The sequence below is a fragment of the Sparus aurata genome, chromosome 2 (assembly GCF_900880675.1).
Source record: "Sparus aurata chromosome 2, fSpaAur1.1, whole genome shotgun sequence".
NCBI lineage: Eukaryota > Metazoa > Chordata > Actinopteri > Spariformes > Sparidae > Sparus > Sparus aurata.
The window spans coordinates 8,639,129-8,654,071 of record NC_044188.1 but is presented as its reverse complement, the minus strand read 5'-3'; the positions used below and the strand labels follow the sequence as shown (position 1 = coordinate 8,654,071).

Sequence of the window (14,943 nt, the reverse complement as noted above, 5' to 3'; positions counted from 1 at the left end):
TAAATCTGCTGCGATGTGTAAATGGCCTATAAAACCAACTGAGTTAAGATTGGATTTTTTTTTTTTGGTTAAATATAGAAGTCTTCCCCCTGCGGTGTCATTACGCAACTTGCTTATCACTGCAAATTATATCAAGAAAAAAAATATAGCAAGACCCTACAAAGTTGAAGATCCCACAAAGCAAATCCCTTTAAAGAGCAGGACGGTTTGAGAGAAGAATCCGGCTCTGTGTGGACGGAGGGAGACTTTCACACCTTCCCTGGTCGGACTTGTCAGGGGAACAACGTCACCATTGTGGACGTGCCGCCTTGGGGCTGTTTTTCTTTCAATGCGCTCTGCTCTCGTTACTAACTTAATCAGTGAATTATTGTCTTACACACGTGTTTGTCAGTCCACTACACCTCCTCTGGACTTATAAACATGTCAAGTAAAATATTTGTGTGATTGATGGAAGAAACGCATAATTGGCCGAGTCACAAGCCGCATTTATAGTTTCATCGTAAAATCATTAATCTAAGCCACATGAGAGTGCGGTAGTGAGATGGGCTGTTCCGCTGTTAAGTCTGCTTAGTACGAGTGTGTGTTTTTAAAGATTAAAGAATCACACAAGGGGCGTTTTTGATCTGGGTCTGGTGTGGTTAGATAATGTTTATACTGTAGTTTGCTAATTAAACCTCACCAGCGTACTTCCTCCATGGGAATGTAAATACATTGTTTCAGTACTATATTGGACAGAGTCCAGAAAATCAACATGTTATTTTTATTTCTCAGCTGGTTAAGTTTGCCGTTAGCAGTGATTTATGTATAGAATGGGCCTTGAATGGAATTGTAGTCCCCAGAGCAGCGTTGCTAATAACCCATGTAAAGGGTCTGGAAGGAGACTTGGAACTGGTGCCAAAAGAGAGAGAGAGAATGAGAGGAACTTTCTTGTCAGCAGCCTGTGCGCTGTTACAGTGATGATAAATACCAAAACCTGATCGGGCGCCACACGTACAACTGATGCTTTGTGTCTCTCTATCTCTGCATCTCCACATTTGATTTATCCTAACCATCAAATAGACCCTCATTGTGCGTGAGGCGCTGTCACACGAAGTTATAAGAACCACATTTAAGGGGAGACACTATGAGAAAACGTCCAAAACACACATCAAGGTGTTCATTGAGCTCAGATGTTTTGGACACATATTTCATTAGATAATGCCTCACTTGCATCATTAAAATGAATCATCAGAATATTACTAAATAATGTATGTAATTAATTGTGTTTTATGATCATATTTACCCTATTTACATTTCATAATATGTATCCTTAAAGGTGCATGATGTAAGAATTGTCCACTTTGTGCATTCATACTCGTAACCCATAGGGGGCAGCACATCACCAGAATAACTGCTAACTCTGTTGTTGCCTGCAATGCGAGCAAAGGAGCTGTTGCTGTCGGTTTGCTCGTATTAATTTTAGTAAAACTTTGACTGTTGTCAACTTAAATTATTATTCTTAAATGTATTAGTCATATTGCACCTTTAAAGGCCGGTTTACTCACACTCCAAGCCTGGGAACACAACCTCAGTAGCACTTACATGTACCAAACTTTATTGGCATGTATATTCTGGAGGTTGTTTCCGGAAGTGTTTGTTCATATTTGTTTCAATCATAGCCTGATTTATGTAAAATTGTATTCCTAAAAACATGATCATATTTTTTTTTTTTTTGCGAAACCTTGATTTATCCAATGTTAGATTTCTGTTCCCCAAAAACAAAATGTAATTTGTGCATTATTAGAGAAAATGAAAGAGATAAACCCTAGTTTGCATATTTAAACATAACATTGCAGGAAAATTGTAATGCAAAATTATAATTGTAGGCGATTAACTTTTGAAGTTTCATGGTCACATCTATCTATTTTGACGTACGGTATAAAGAATCTCACAGAGGCACAGGACATTTAAAGCGTGCTTCAGACCTCCCAGTGGGAGCTCCTATTAATCATGCTAAATCCTCTGCATGCAGTCGTGCCCCTGTGTTGATGTCAGGCCCGCTGAACAGCAGCACTGCTCAAATCCCTATTAATATCTCCGCTGTGGTCTTTGGTACGCAGCCTGCCTCCTATTGGGCTGGAGGCCACGGTGCTCGGTGTGTTTTCCTCCACCGCTCTGATCAGCTTATTGATAGAGACTCCCCTCCGCGCTGTAAGCCAGCGGAAAGCCCACAACAAAGTAGCCCCGGTCAGATTTAAGGCTCACCTCTCCCTCCAGGTCCACAACTGTGATCACAGCAGCATGGGAGAGGTAGGGTTACCTAATTAAAGGCTCAGACACACATGAATGGATGTGTGTAGGTGTTCGGGGGGGGGTCGTGTGCTCGTGAGTGTGTATGTTCTCACGATTGTGTGAATCTGGAGCCTCTGGCGCGGCGGACAGCGGCGAGCGTCTTCTTTTGGGAGTGTTTGATGTGAGTCTTATCTGCATTTTAAAGGCCAGCAAGGGGAGGAGGGAGGGGCGGGTCATTACTCTGACTGACAGCGTTTATGTTTCCGTGGGAGCCGTTGAAGCAGACAGAGTAGATAAGGTGAGCGATTGGCCGGGGGAGATTTACGGCCAAAGACTGACAGTTAACATTCACCTTGTGGTTTTATGAATCGGGCTTGCGTCTGAAGGACCGGGATCCGGCCGATCCTCCGGGTACTCTAAACCTCATTAAGGTTACAAGGACGTTGGAAAAGCATAATGTTGCAAAGCAGAGAACATCTGTCCCGTTTGTTTCATGTTATTGTCTGTGTGCCTTCTTTTTTCTTATTCTGTTTTGCTTAATCTGGAGTTTTCCTATCCTTGAGCAAGTCCAAAGACTAAGTAGAAATGTAGAATCATTCTTGTGTGTGTGTGTGGATCTCAATGCATTCCTGATCACTCATGGTAATTCTTCTTTGCTGTGTGTATCATGTGGTCTCTGAGGGTGAAATATGTATTTTAATCATAGCATAATAACAACATGATTGCTTGTACCTACGGACATCACGCACTGTTGTTTCCCTTATCTGTCATCCTTGTGTCATGCTGTTTATGATTTATTTATTCATCGTTGGGCTTTTTGTTGTTGTGTTTTTGTTTCCTTTTTAGTCGTGTCTGGTAAGTTGAAATGTCACCCGTCACCTATTCACCGCCCTGACAGAGACAGGAAGCTGTCACAACCCCCCTCCATCCTCCTCCCATCACTTCTCCACCCACCAATCAGCACTCATGTTTCTGTTGTCATGGGCAACAGTGACAAAAGGACATTAATGGGTAAAAATATGCTCAGCTTTGGGCCCTCCAAGGTAAAGCCGCATCATTTCATTCTATTATTTGCTCCTTTTATGCATTACCAAACACTCCATCTTATTCATGGACAGATTATGTCTGTATTTCCAATGACAGTTTTCAGATTGCTTTTATATCACAACCCCTGTATGAAAATAATTAGAATGTTAGCCGATTTATGATATTTGAGGGCATATCCAGCTGTACGCTGGCTGTCTCCTGGACCTCTAAATCAGGGTGTGTCTCCTCACATAGACGGCCTATTAGACCGGCGAGGCCTGGTGTCACCGTGGATCCGCACGGATGACATTGGCCCGCGACACCACACTTAGTAAGAGATGGAATTTGTCATTAAGATGCATGGATACTGCATCCTGGTTGAGGCCTGCGCTATTGGAGGGTGTCAGCGTGGACAGATGGCTCAAATTTATTCTCCATTTCCATGTAAATTTTAATGGTCCGTGCCCTTGCCCATGCAAATTAGGGGGGCATGTGAGCAACCCTTGTTTTTTTCTATTCATTACATCTATAATGCCTGCATTTTGAATTTGATCAGCTCTCCTTTTAATCTGCTGCCGCGCACGCACACACACGCACAAACACACCACGCAAAGTTTGGAAAGAGAGCATAAAACCGTTAGAGGAGATTTGAATACTCGAGCCGTAGCTGCAGTCAGATTTCTTTCATTCAAATATCCCAGACCACATGGAACTGTAACATTGTGAGGATTATAATGATATATTATGGCGTGTTTGTCTATTCAATGGCTAACCACCCTCATGGCTGTCCTCCAGTGCCCCCGGCATTTGTGGTGAGACCAAGGAACCAGGTGGTTGGCGTCGGCAGAACCGTCACCTTCCAGTGCGAGGCCACTGGAAACCCGCAGCCAGCCATTTTCTGGCAGCGGGAAGGCAGTCAGGTAAACAAAATAAACGAGGATAAAAGGTTTTTCATTTCAGAGCGGCAGAGAACATGCCTGTGTACTCAGTCAAAGCTTTGGAAAGAACTATTTTGTAGTTGTTAGCTGACACCTTAAGGCATATGCATGTCCAATTAACGCGTTCAAGCCAAATAGCTGGTAATAAAATCCTTTCTGCGTGCAATGTGTTTTCAGAACCTCCTCTTCTCCTACCAACCTCCTCAACCCTCCAGCCGATTTTCTGTATCGCAGACCGGAGACCTGACGATCACTGATGCCGAACGTTCAGACATGGGATACTACAGCTGCCAGGCTCTCAACATCGCTGGCAGCGTCATCACCAAAGCTCTGCTCGAGGTCACTGATGGTGAGCAGCCTTCTTTTTAAAACACAGTACTTGCATACAGAGGGAATTAAAGGAAGAGTGAAAGAGAATGAGTGGATAAATGTTGGTGTTTCAGATAATCTTTGGCTCACGAGGATAATGCAGTTCATCTGAAATGCTGTGGTAGCACTGTAGAGCATATTAATATCCAAATTGAGGTTTGTGAGGTTTGGTCTGGCCTGTTCAATGTGTTCCTGTCAGAGGTAGAGACTCTCTGGTGCCTGTGCACCCAGACCGTGGCTCAGTATTTGGCCTCGCTGGCTTCACACTGGCTAATGTCTCCTTTGGTATTCCACGGCTGGCTTGCTGCTGTCTACCGTTGGAAGGCTGTGGCTGTGCGTTGAGGTCTGGACTGGGTCCTCTAATTACCCTGGTAGCCAATCGTCGTCAGCCTGGTGGACTAACCTTGGCTTCACTTCCACCATTCCCACAGAGATCTGGGCAGCTATTATTTTGTCTGCGACACACCTAGATTCATCCCTTCATTTAGCAAATGTCCTTCTTCATTTCAGGCCTGCGACGGTATGCTCCGTATCTCTCTTGCTCTTCTTCTCTCTCTCATTCTGTCATGCTCTCTGGATAACAATAACAGTTATTAAAGTGAGCAGGCCGCTCTGAGGCCACCACTTCTCCGCAGGCAGATCTGGTAATTACAGGTCATGCTGACAATGTTTTAGTAATTGCACCATCCCCGGCACAAAAGCAAATACAAAGCGAACCAGAGATTAGACCGCAGCATGGTTCTGAGGATCTATGGACACATACATACATCATTATGTGTTGCCTTTACACTGTGTGAGGTATTCATTTTGATTGCTCCTCACTGAATGTAACTTTGTGCTAAATCAGTGGTGCTGACAGCAGTACAGTCATCAATAGTACTGTGGGTGATAATAATAATCAGAGGGGGGCAGACGACCTGTAGCAGGAACATGATGTATCACACACAGTAGAGATGAAATAGAAATGAAAAGAAAAATCATGGGATGCATTTAATTAAAGTCTCTTTTCCGTCTCTCTTTCCGTTGAATGCACGCTTTCTCTCTTTGTCTTTGTTGTCCCCGTGTTCTGCTTCAACACCTGGGGTTCACAGGCTGGGAGGCAGGGAAGAGACATCCTCATGCTAATAACATTGTCTGTTCTGGGTAGATGTCTTTTTTGTAAGCATTTTTCTCCCTTGTTTTGTGTTTTTTTTTTTACGGCTGGGGGGATGGGCTCTGGGAGTGTTGGCCGCGAGCGTCCGTATGTGTAGTGCCAGGCGTCTGGTGGAGCTGCAGCGAGAAGACTGAAGAGGCCGTTTCATTTTAATTGCGCTGCTTTTATTTGGCTAAGTTCGCTCTCCTGCTGCTGAATGATTAGAAAATTGTTTCCAGTTCTCAAAATTGGACTTAATTCCTCTCCCACAATCGTTGCAGTTCTCGCATGCTCCCATCGCTGCGCCCTGTTTGTCAGATGCTCGCCGCGCTCTCTGCCTTTTGCGTGTTTTCTCGCACAAGCTGGATGTAATTGACTGGATTCCTTTTTTGTGCCTGCAACAGCACATGAACACCTTCACACTTTCCTCGCCCCATAATTGCTCGTTCCCCTGATTCCCTTCCGCAGTCATTTCGGATCGCCCGCCACCAGTTATCCGACAGGGCCCGACCAATCAGACGGTGGCTGTGGACGGCACGGTGGCCCTCAACTGTGTGGCGTCAGGGAACCCCAGCCCCACCATCCTGTGGAGGAAGGACGGTGTCTTGGTGTCCACGCACGACTCCAGGGTGAAACAGCTGGACACGGGTGCACTGCAGATACGCTATGCAAAGGTGAGGCACCTGCACACATGTACAAACATTCTCATATGTCTTTTTTCACATCAAGCACAGTGAACAACACAGCACAGGACACAGCAGTCTGTAATGTGACTATGAATGTAAAAACCTGCCTGGCATTTCCATACATGTTTATGTAGAAATATAATGATGCTTTTTATCAAGATATTCTATTAGGCAGCCTTTTAGTGTCCAAATCCAAACCAATAAGCTTCAAAGTTGTCCACATCACACATGTAATGTGCCGGGCAAACCCCCCCGCTGGTTGGTAAATAAAGCATGTGTTCCCTGCCAGCGACCAGCGCTCAGTGGGCTGTCAGTTAGTTGTCGCGGGTTTGAAATGGAGTCTGTGAAGTCGAACAGTCTGCAGCTCCTGTCAGTCACTGAGCACAGTGGGTTCTGTGAGTTATTTCATGTGTGAGCGCGTGTGCGACGACAAGCTGCGCGATGGCGAACACGCTCTCGGGGAGAGACGAGCAGGGGGTGCTGACGTGTCTTCCAGATGGAGGCGTCACGGGGTCAGAGTTCGCGTCAGCTTGCGGCGTCCTGATGGATGCCGGCGTGTCTTGCGGGGGACAAGATTGCGGTGTGATTGGGAGGCAGGCGGGAGGCGATGCGTCTGAGCCCCTCTCCCGCCGTAGCCGAGCAAAACTCCGCAGGCGCTTTACATTAATGAACTCGTCATTTCTCCCTGACACCGTTTTAATGAAGATGTTTCTGATGCATGAGGTAATATATGAATGTGACCGTGCGGGTGTTGTTGTTATTGAGTTTTTAATACATTCCTTTACCACCCAGACAAATAAATACACACCTTGAGGGTCATATTCACACTACAATTTATCTCCTTCTGTTTTTCTATCTTCGTTTTGCTTACACGCCAGCGCCGTAGCCCTCAGCGCACGATGCATCACCAACAAACCAGAACAGAATTATGTGTCTTTCACTGCGGTTGATAGCAGACATCTTTAGAAATGCCGCAATGTGAAAAACACGCCAAATACGTTTTGCCGGCACGGCTGCGTTTTGTGTTTTGTTTATCAGCCTTTTAGCTCGCAGAATATCTCAAAAACTTGTCAGTCGATTCAATTCAATTTAGCAGCGCCAAGAAAAGAACTGATTTGTTTTAGGTCTGGATCCAAAAATCCAGGTGATGAGCCAAGAGTTGTGAGAGCGATAGGGCTTCTTTCCAGCTCTGCTTTTTTTTCTCTCATGAACTACTGCACTTTGCAATTAAGAAACTCTGGCACATGTACCACGCAGTTACCTGCCTCTGCTGTGTGTCTATGTTGATGCAGATCCAGAGCCAATGCAGATTTTTCAGCTATAACTTACTTCAAAGGGCTTTTCCAAGAGTCGTAGCTTCTGAGCTAGAGCATAGCAAAACTACAAATGACTACACCATATCAAACTCATTGCAGATTGTTACCACATCTGTTGCACAGAGCCGTCTCTTCCATGTTTTGTGCTCCGGGATGGCAGAGAGAGAGAAAAAAAAAAAAGGTCTCCAATTAGTCTGTGATCCTGTGGAAATCTTTTCCATTTGGCTAGCGGTGGCCTGCCACTTGGCCTTTCCAGCTGCTTTCCCCCCGGTTTCTGCTATGAAAGAGATGATGCTGAGATTATCAGGCAATGACAGCTGCCTGCTTCAGACTCCACCAGAATGTCAATAAGCAGAGCGGTGATGGTGGCGGTGGGGGGAGAGGTGGCAAGAAGAAGAAGAAAGAGGGAAAGACACAGCTACCAGTTCAGGAAACTGTGGCACATGATTTACATTTAACCAAATATCCACCCACTTTCCCTCCTCCAGCTTGGTGACACCGGCACCTACACCTGCATCGCCTCCACACCCAGCGGAGAGGCCTCATGGAAAGCCTACTTAGAGGTTCACGGTAAGCCTAATACTGAGGTGTGGGGTCCATGTTAATCGTTTTCTTTCTTTGTGAAAGAAAACGGCAAATGCCAGTGGTAATGTTGAATATCCATTGCTTGGAAATAGCAATAAACTCCATTCCTTCCCTTTCTTTCCGTCTGTCTGTTCTGCCTTCAGAGTTTGGAATCCCAGTCCAGCCAAACAGACCTACCGACCCAAACCTGATCCCCAGTGCCCCGTCCAAACCCGAGGTCACCGACGTTACCCGCACCTCCGTCACCCTCACTTGGAAACCCAATCTTAATGCTGGAGCCACACCCACCTCCTATATCATAGAGGCCTTCAGGTAAAACTAACCAGCTTGGCGATCAACGAACAGAATTATTTCATGGCCTTAATAAAACCTTTTTAATGGTAATTCTCTCTTTTGTGTGTCCACAGTCATGCATCAGGGAGCAGCTGGCAGACCTTGGCAGAGCATGTGAAAACTGAGTCATTTGTACTGAAGGGCTTGAAGCCCAGCGCAGTCTACCTCTTCTTAGTACGGGCAGCCAATGCCTACGGGCTGAGTGATCCCAGTCCTATCACTGATGCTGTGAAAACACAAGGTGAGAGCTGCACCCTTGGATTGAAAGCTGCACACAGTGTTCCGGATGTCCCAGTAGTTAAAGACAAGATCATTCATTCTTTATGCCTGTGTGTGTGCATACAGATATCCCTCCCACCAGTCAGGGTGTGGACCATCGTCAGATCCAGAGGGAGCTTGGAGAAGTGGTCATCCACCTTCACAATCCCACCATTCTCTCCTCCTCATCCGTCAGGGTGCAGTGGACGGTGAGTATCATTTTCACCGTGACTGCACTGTTGTCGCTTCTTTTTCTTGAAGCTACAGATCGCCACATGGATCACTGCAACAGCTGGTCACCAACGCTCCAAGGTTAGTTTAGTGATACGCCCACGGTCAATTTGTCAGGCCACTCAGCCGAGCTAATGTGCTAACGTCCCTGCACCCAACGGAGGAAGGACACCGCGGAGAGCCCGGAACACAGTCCAAGTGTTCTTAGTGTCCATCTGGCATGAGCCTGAACTGGTCGACTGGCCAGAGACCAAAAATCTGCAGCTTTGCCCACAGCGGATCTCTCCTAACCGCTCCAAAAGCTAGACCGAAGCGCCCAGCCTTCTACTAGCCGCGTAGCGCCGTATAGCAGTGTGTGGCGTGCCAGTCTGTGCCCTCGCAGATTGAAAACACTTGACGGCTGTTAAAATAATACAAGTGAGAAGGAAGAGGCGGCCAACTCATGCTCTTAAGTGGAAATGGCTTACAGATGTTGAAACGGATAGGTGGGAGAGGAAGGAGTCGGGCTTGCGATGATGTTTCCTTGCTGTTACAAGCTGAATATGACGTTCAACTGATGTGGCTAATGTCATCTAATATAATCTTTTATTTTTTAGATTATAAGACAGTAAAACCATACATGGGAGATATTAGTCTGTGGGACGGCTGACTGAAGGGTGAGTCCTTGTTTTGACATAAGGCCACCCCTGCATTCCCAGGTATTATGAAGTGTCACAGTGAGTGATGAATGGGACTGAAAAGGATACTGACATGTCAAGACTGATTTAAAACATTACTGCCCAGTTACCCTGTCTCCCTGGAATGTTCCAGAAAAAACACACATGACATGAAGGAGACTGACATTACAGTAAAACACCACGGTTTCCGTGTTTTGCGGGGTTAAATCTATTCCCAGTGTGGACTTTTAACATTTTCCTTTTGTCTTGTGGTAAATGGCTGCACAGCTTTCAGGCTAATGAAGACCACCTGAGCCGGCAGCATATTTTACAGGGGAGGGATGAAGAAATCACTAAAATCTTTACAAGCCAGCGCTGCTTGCCTTCCACAGGGACTCTCAGGGATATTAGCCTACTGGTTAGCGGTTATTCTCTTCTCCAACAAAGCAACATTAATTATCCCTAAATTGAACCAACAGACAAATCTCTTCCAATTACATCTCTTCCCTTCGTTTAGCTACATCAGATGCCAATTAACTTTTACCAAAACGTCCACTTTTCCTCCTTCTTCGCCGACACCGGCAGCCAGTCAGTACACTGGAGAGCAGGACAGGATGAGACAGGCTGTTCTGGGAGCCTGGGCCCTATTTAACCAGCTCCAGACTTAGAGGAACCTCTGGCCAATGACCTCATACTGTGGTTTGCACAAATCGCTGCCGCTCCAAATGGCGCATAGACAGTCAGTCAAAAAGAGATGTAGATGTGGATGGATAAACAGAGGGGTGATGTGATGAGTTAGCACCTCATTCCATACAGCGCCTGGTGTATCAGTTGCACGCATCCGTCGCTGTCTAGAGATGCTACAATCCATTACATCGCTGTATCACTTTCCGCCGAGGAACTGTGAAGCAGCTAATCAAGTCAAGCTGACACTCGTCTTGTGTTCCCTTGCCGTTCACTAGGTGGAGCAGCAGTCGCAGTACGTCCAGGGCTACAAGGTGATGTACAGGCCTTCACCGGAGGGGCTGCAGAGGAGCGAGTGGGCGGTGTTCGAGGTGCGCACCCCAGGGGAGGACAGCGCCGTCGTGCCACAGCTCCGGAAAGGAGTCACATACGAATTCAAAGTCCGCCCCTTCTTCAATGAATTCCAGGGGACGGACAGTGACGTCAAAATTGGCAAAACGCTGGAGGAAGGTGGGGGTGGATGTGACTGCGTGTGTGACTGTGTGCGAGGTTTGCTTTAGAGCTTGCATGTGTGCACGCATGTTTTCATGTTTACACAATTTTTATGTGCACAGCTTGCATGTGTGAGAGCGTACAACAGCTGTTCACAGCAGGCAGCGAGGGCAGGATTATGTTATGTTCAAATGTGGTGCATTGAAGCATGCTAGGGTACATGCTCAGCTCTTTAAAGGGCCCTATGGAAACCCGTATACACCGCCCCAGTGCAAGTGTTATACTAATTTCTCATGGGGTGTGGTTGTGGCAGTCTCATGAGGTTTGGTTGAAACCCAACTACAAATTTCAATCTGCAGCAAACAGTTAAGAGAGATGTGAGCGCACAAGAGCATTTAATAGAGTTGTTGTGTGTGATTCATGTGTGGGAGTGTTTTGATCTTGTTGTGCTGGATTCTCTTTTGTTCCCAATGTTGTTGATATTTGTTTTTCGCAGCTCTAAACGCGATGTTTGTTCCTCCATAAGCGGAAAAATTCCTCTTTTGATAGCATTCAGACACGCGGCGATTGTGCCTTTTATGTTGCGTTCATAATTATTTCAGTTTAATCACTGCTGGACCACAGGTTGGCTTTCAAACGCCACCGTCGTAACTCGCTGTCTGTTTTGAGTAAACAGTTCTTTGCTTTTATTTACCCACAAGAGCACTCGTGTTAAGCAAACTCCGTTTTCAGATAAAAAGCAGCGTCATTTTGATGATTAGTCCTTTGTTCTCATCTCAGCTTCAGTCTGGCGCAGAGATGAAGGAAATAATCTGACAGCTAAATGGGATGATGGGAGACGGGGAGAGACTAAACGCAGTTATGACACAGAAAGTCTGCTTCATATATATGAAGGTGTGTTTTTTGTTTTTTTTTCTTAATCTTTTGTCTGCTCCCCTCAGCCCCCAGCGCCCCGCCTCGTGAGGTTACGGTGGCGGAGAGCGGGGACAATGGGACCGCCATCCTGGTCTCCTGGCAACCCCCTCCAGAAGAGGAGCAGAACGGGGTGGTCCAGGAATACAAGGTAACAAAAACACACAGCAAGCAGTTACATCAGGTCGGAGCAAGTGGGACTCTTAATTGTAGAGACACACAAAGGAGAGACAAACAGGGACGCAGACAGCTTAGATAACAGAGACAATGCACAGACATGGAAAGGTAATGTATTCCTAGTTGAGGCACACCTTTGTACACTGCTCAGCGCTCTTCCTCTGGGTGATGACAGACTCGCAGACAGGAGTGTAAATGTGTGGAGAGCGGGGGAGCTGGTGTAAACTGTAGTGAAACAGTGCCATCTGGTGGAGAAGGGAGACTGACACATCTGGGGAATTTCAGCAGAAGCAATTTCTGTGCTATTTATCGATAGGTGTCATTTTTTTTTTTACTGTACTGCCCCACAAAACCAAACTGCACCGTAACTTTGACTAAAATTGTACTTTTAAATGTCTGTTTTATCTTGTGACATAATTTCCAAGTTCAGTCTTGCTCTTTCTCAGAGTAAAAGCAGCGTTAAATTTGCAGTAACTAGAAAATCCAACCGAAAACCAAGGCAGACCACAGGACGTGTACTTGTGATGTATGAGAGCAAATCATTTGGAAAAAAAGGTTGCATACATTTTACAATAACACAAAATATATCAAATCCTCGTGATAGTTTAAAATTCACAAGATATCGGAACAGAAGATAAGAGGAAGATTGTAGCTGCTCCACTTTGCAGTTGCACTACCTGTATATCTTTGTTCAGGTGATGGTGAGACAGAGAGCATTAGCTTCATTTTTAGGGTCATAGGTCAAATCATTTGTCTGGATTTTTAAGACATTAAAAATGACTAGAAAAATACATATTCAATGATAACATAAGTGCTTTTCCACCTTTAATGCATTGGGCCGGATAGTCATACACGCTGAAGCCAGTTTAATATTTAGTGTAGTTTCTGCAGTTCAGCTTGGTAAGGCAGAGCAGTTTGGCTTTAAGTTGTGTTTATAGACCTCCTATCTGACATTTTCCATGGCAGATAGCATATTTGTTTGTATTGGAAATAAAAAGAATTTAACATTACAAGCCACCACATTAAATATAGAGGCAGGTAGTAGTGTAGTAGAGTGGAGGACAACAAGCTATGAGAATGACCAAGGGACATAAGCGTGAAGCGACAGGCCTCCATTATGATCCCTGTTAGTTCTTTGGTCTGTGACTGCTAATGTGTCCTTCAGCCTATAGCAGCTCTCTCTCAGTCCCCCTTTTCTTCCACCTTTCCTGATAATGTATGCTCTTTTTTTGTAATGGCCCCACTTTGGACAGCGCTGTCCTCTCGTACATTATGCTGTAGAAGTCCTTTTTTCTTTTTTTTCTTTAATTGGAAAGCTTTTTGTGTCACAGGGAATATAGGCTGGTGGCGGAAGGGGGGAGGGAGGGGGTGAGGCAGAGCCAGTAAAAAGTTAAGCCACTGTTAATTTTCCAGGTAAATGTTTTCTGGTGATAGGCTTTAGAGTAATTTCATGGTTTTTAAGCGCGGCTCGAGAGCGCTCCCTGCTCATTACCGAGCTCGGTCCCTAGCGGCGCTTCCACTCACCGCAATTTTTTAAGATACACAGAAAAATTTCAGGGCTTTGTAGTTCCATCACACGAGCACAAACGCACGCACGGGCAGGCGTGTGTAGCAGGAAGTGTGTCCGTTAACCTGGTTAACTGGTGGTGGGAGGAGGTGGGGGGTAAAGAAAGCAGAATGTCAGGGGGGTTCAGGATGTGGAGGTCTCCAGGCCTCACGCTGAGGTGAATGTATACTTCTCTTTGTGACCGCTCTCTTTCCTGGGAGTGACAGCACTTAACTTCTGCCGAAATTGGGTTGTGGGGGTGATTACTGATCCCCCATTTGTTTTTCATGGGCTTAAGGCAGCACAGAGACATGTTATGGCTACCTCAGCGAATACTGACCCTGTGTTGAGCACGGCCTGTAAAACTTCAGCCCGCGCTGTAAAATGTTTTCCTACCTCAGAGATGTAACACAATACCCACGGCGCGCCAAAACGCTGCAATAGCAGCACCGGCCAATTATAAGGACACAGATTGGTGGCAGCTACCAAGCTGAATGTTGTCACGAATCCCTCATAACATTGCCTCAATCTCCACTTTGTCTTTGTCTCTGTTATGGCAGATTTGGTGCTTGGGGAACGAGAGCAGATACCACATCAACCGTACAGTTGACGGCTCAACCTTATCCGTGCTGATTCCCAGTCTGGCCCCGGGGATCCGCTACAGCGTGGAGGTAGCAGCCAGCACCGGGGCGGGTCCGGGAGTCAAGAGCGACATCACTTTCTTCCAGCTTGGTGTGTAGAAGCAACCTTTTTATTTCTGTCTCACAGGAGGTCAGATAATTATTTTGTTTTTTGCTCCAGCGGACGCCTTCGCTGTGTTTCAATGTGTTTGTCCTCTGGCAACGCTCACACGCAGAATGGAGCCCAGTCATCTGACAAATAATTATGGCATTAATCCAGCCATCTCAAATTAAGTGCTTTTTCAGTAATATGACTTCCTGCCAGTAAACAGACTGTTACGTAATTCCTTTCTTTGTAGCGACGTACATGTTCAAGCCTCTGCCTGCTTTTCCTTTCATTACCGACAGCGATGCCTAAAAACTGTAATCAGCGTGATTACTGTTATACAAACATCAACACATTCGCCGCGGAAGAGTGTGATGAGTTTGAATGACAGGGAACTTTTCAGCTCCAGTAGCTGTCAGAGTGATCAACACGTTAAATTCCTGTCGAGCCGGCAGCCCCACCCTGCTCCGCTCTCCAGTCAAGGATGCAGTGTTCTCTGCCTCGGCTCCGCTTCAAACAACAAAGGCAATAATGAATCCTGCACTCTGGGCTCTGACATGGCATGCCATTAATGCTAAGAAACAGACTGCGTCGCACGCCAGTTG

At 45.9% G+C, this 14,943-nt stretch overlaps 1 protein-coding gene across 9 annotated transcripts in view; it reads left to right on the top strand.

The window, feature by feature from the left end:
• Positions 1-14,943, top strand: part of robo1 (roundabout, axon guidance receptor, homolog 1 (Drosophila)) — a 238,715-nt gene that overhangs the window by 202,942 nt on the left and 20,830 nt on the right. For 7 of the 9 annotated variants that reach the window (XM_030397402.1, XM_030397410.1, XM_030397393.1 and 4 more), the window contains 11 exons: positions 3,118-3,126; positions 4,093-4,217; positions 4,413-4,584; positions 6,205-6,410; positions 8,227-8,308; positions 8,467-8,635; positions 8,731-8,897; positions 9,002-9,123; positions 10,764-10,995; positions 11,919-12,040; positions 14,173-14,344. In XM_030397402.1, coding sequence (XP_030253262.1) covers positions 3,118-3,126; positions 4,093-4,217; positions 4,413-4,584; positions 6,205-6,410; positions 8,227-8,308; positions 8,467-8,635; positions 8,731-8,897; positions 9,002-9,123; positions 10,764-10,995; positions 11,919-12,040; positions 14,173-14,344 — 1,578 coding nt within the window. The remainder of the gene's footprint in view (positions 1-3,117; positions 3,127-4,092; positions 4,218-4,412; positions 4,585-6,204; positions 6,411-8,226; positions 8,309-8,466; positions 8,636-8,730; positions 8,898-9,001; positions 9,124-10,763; positions 10,996-11,918; positions 12,041-14,172; positions 14,345-14,943) is intronic. The other 2 variants (XM_030397395.1, XM_030397380.1) reach the window with 1 other exon arrangement.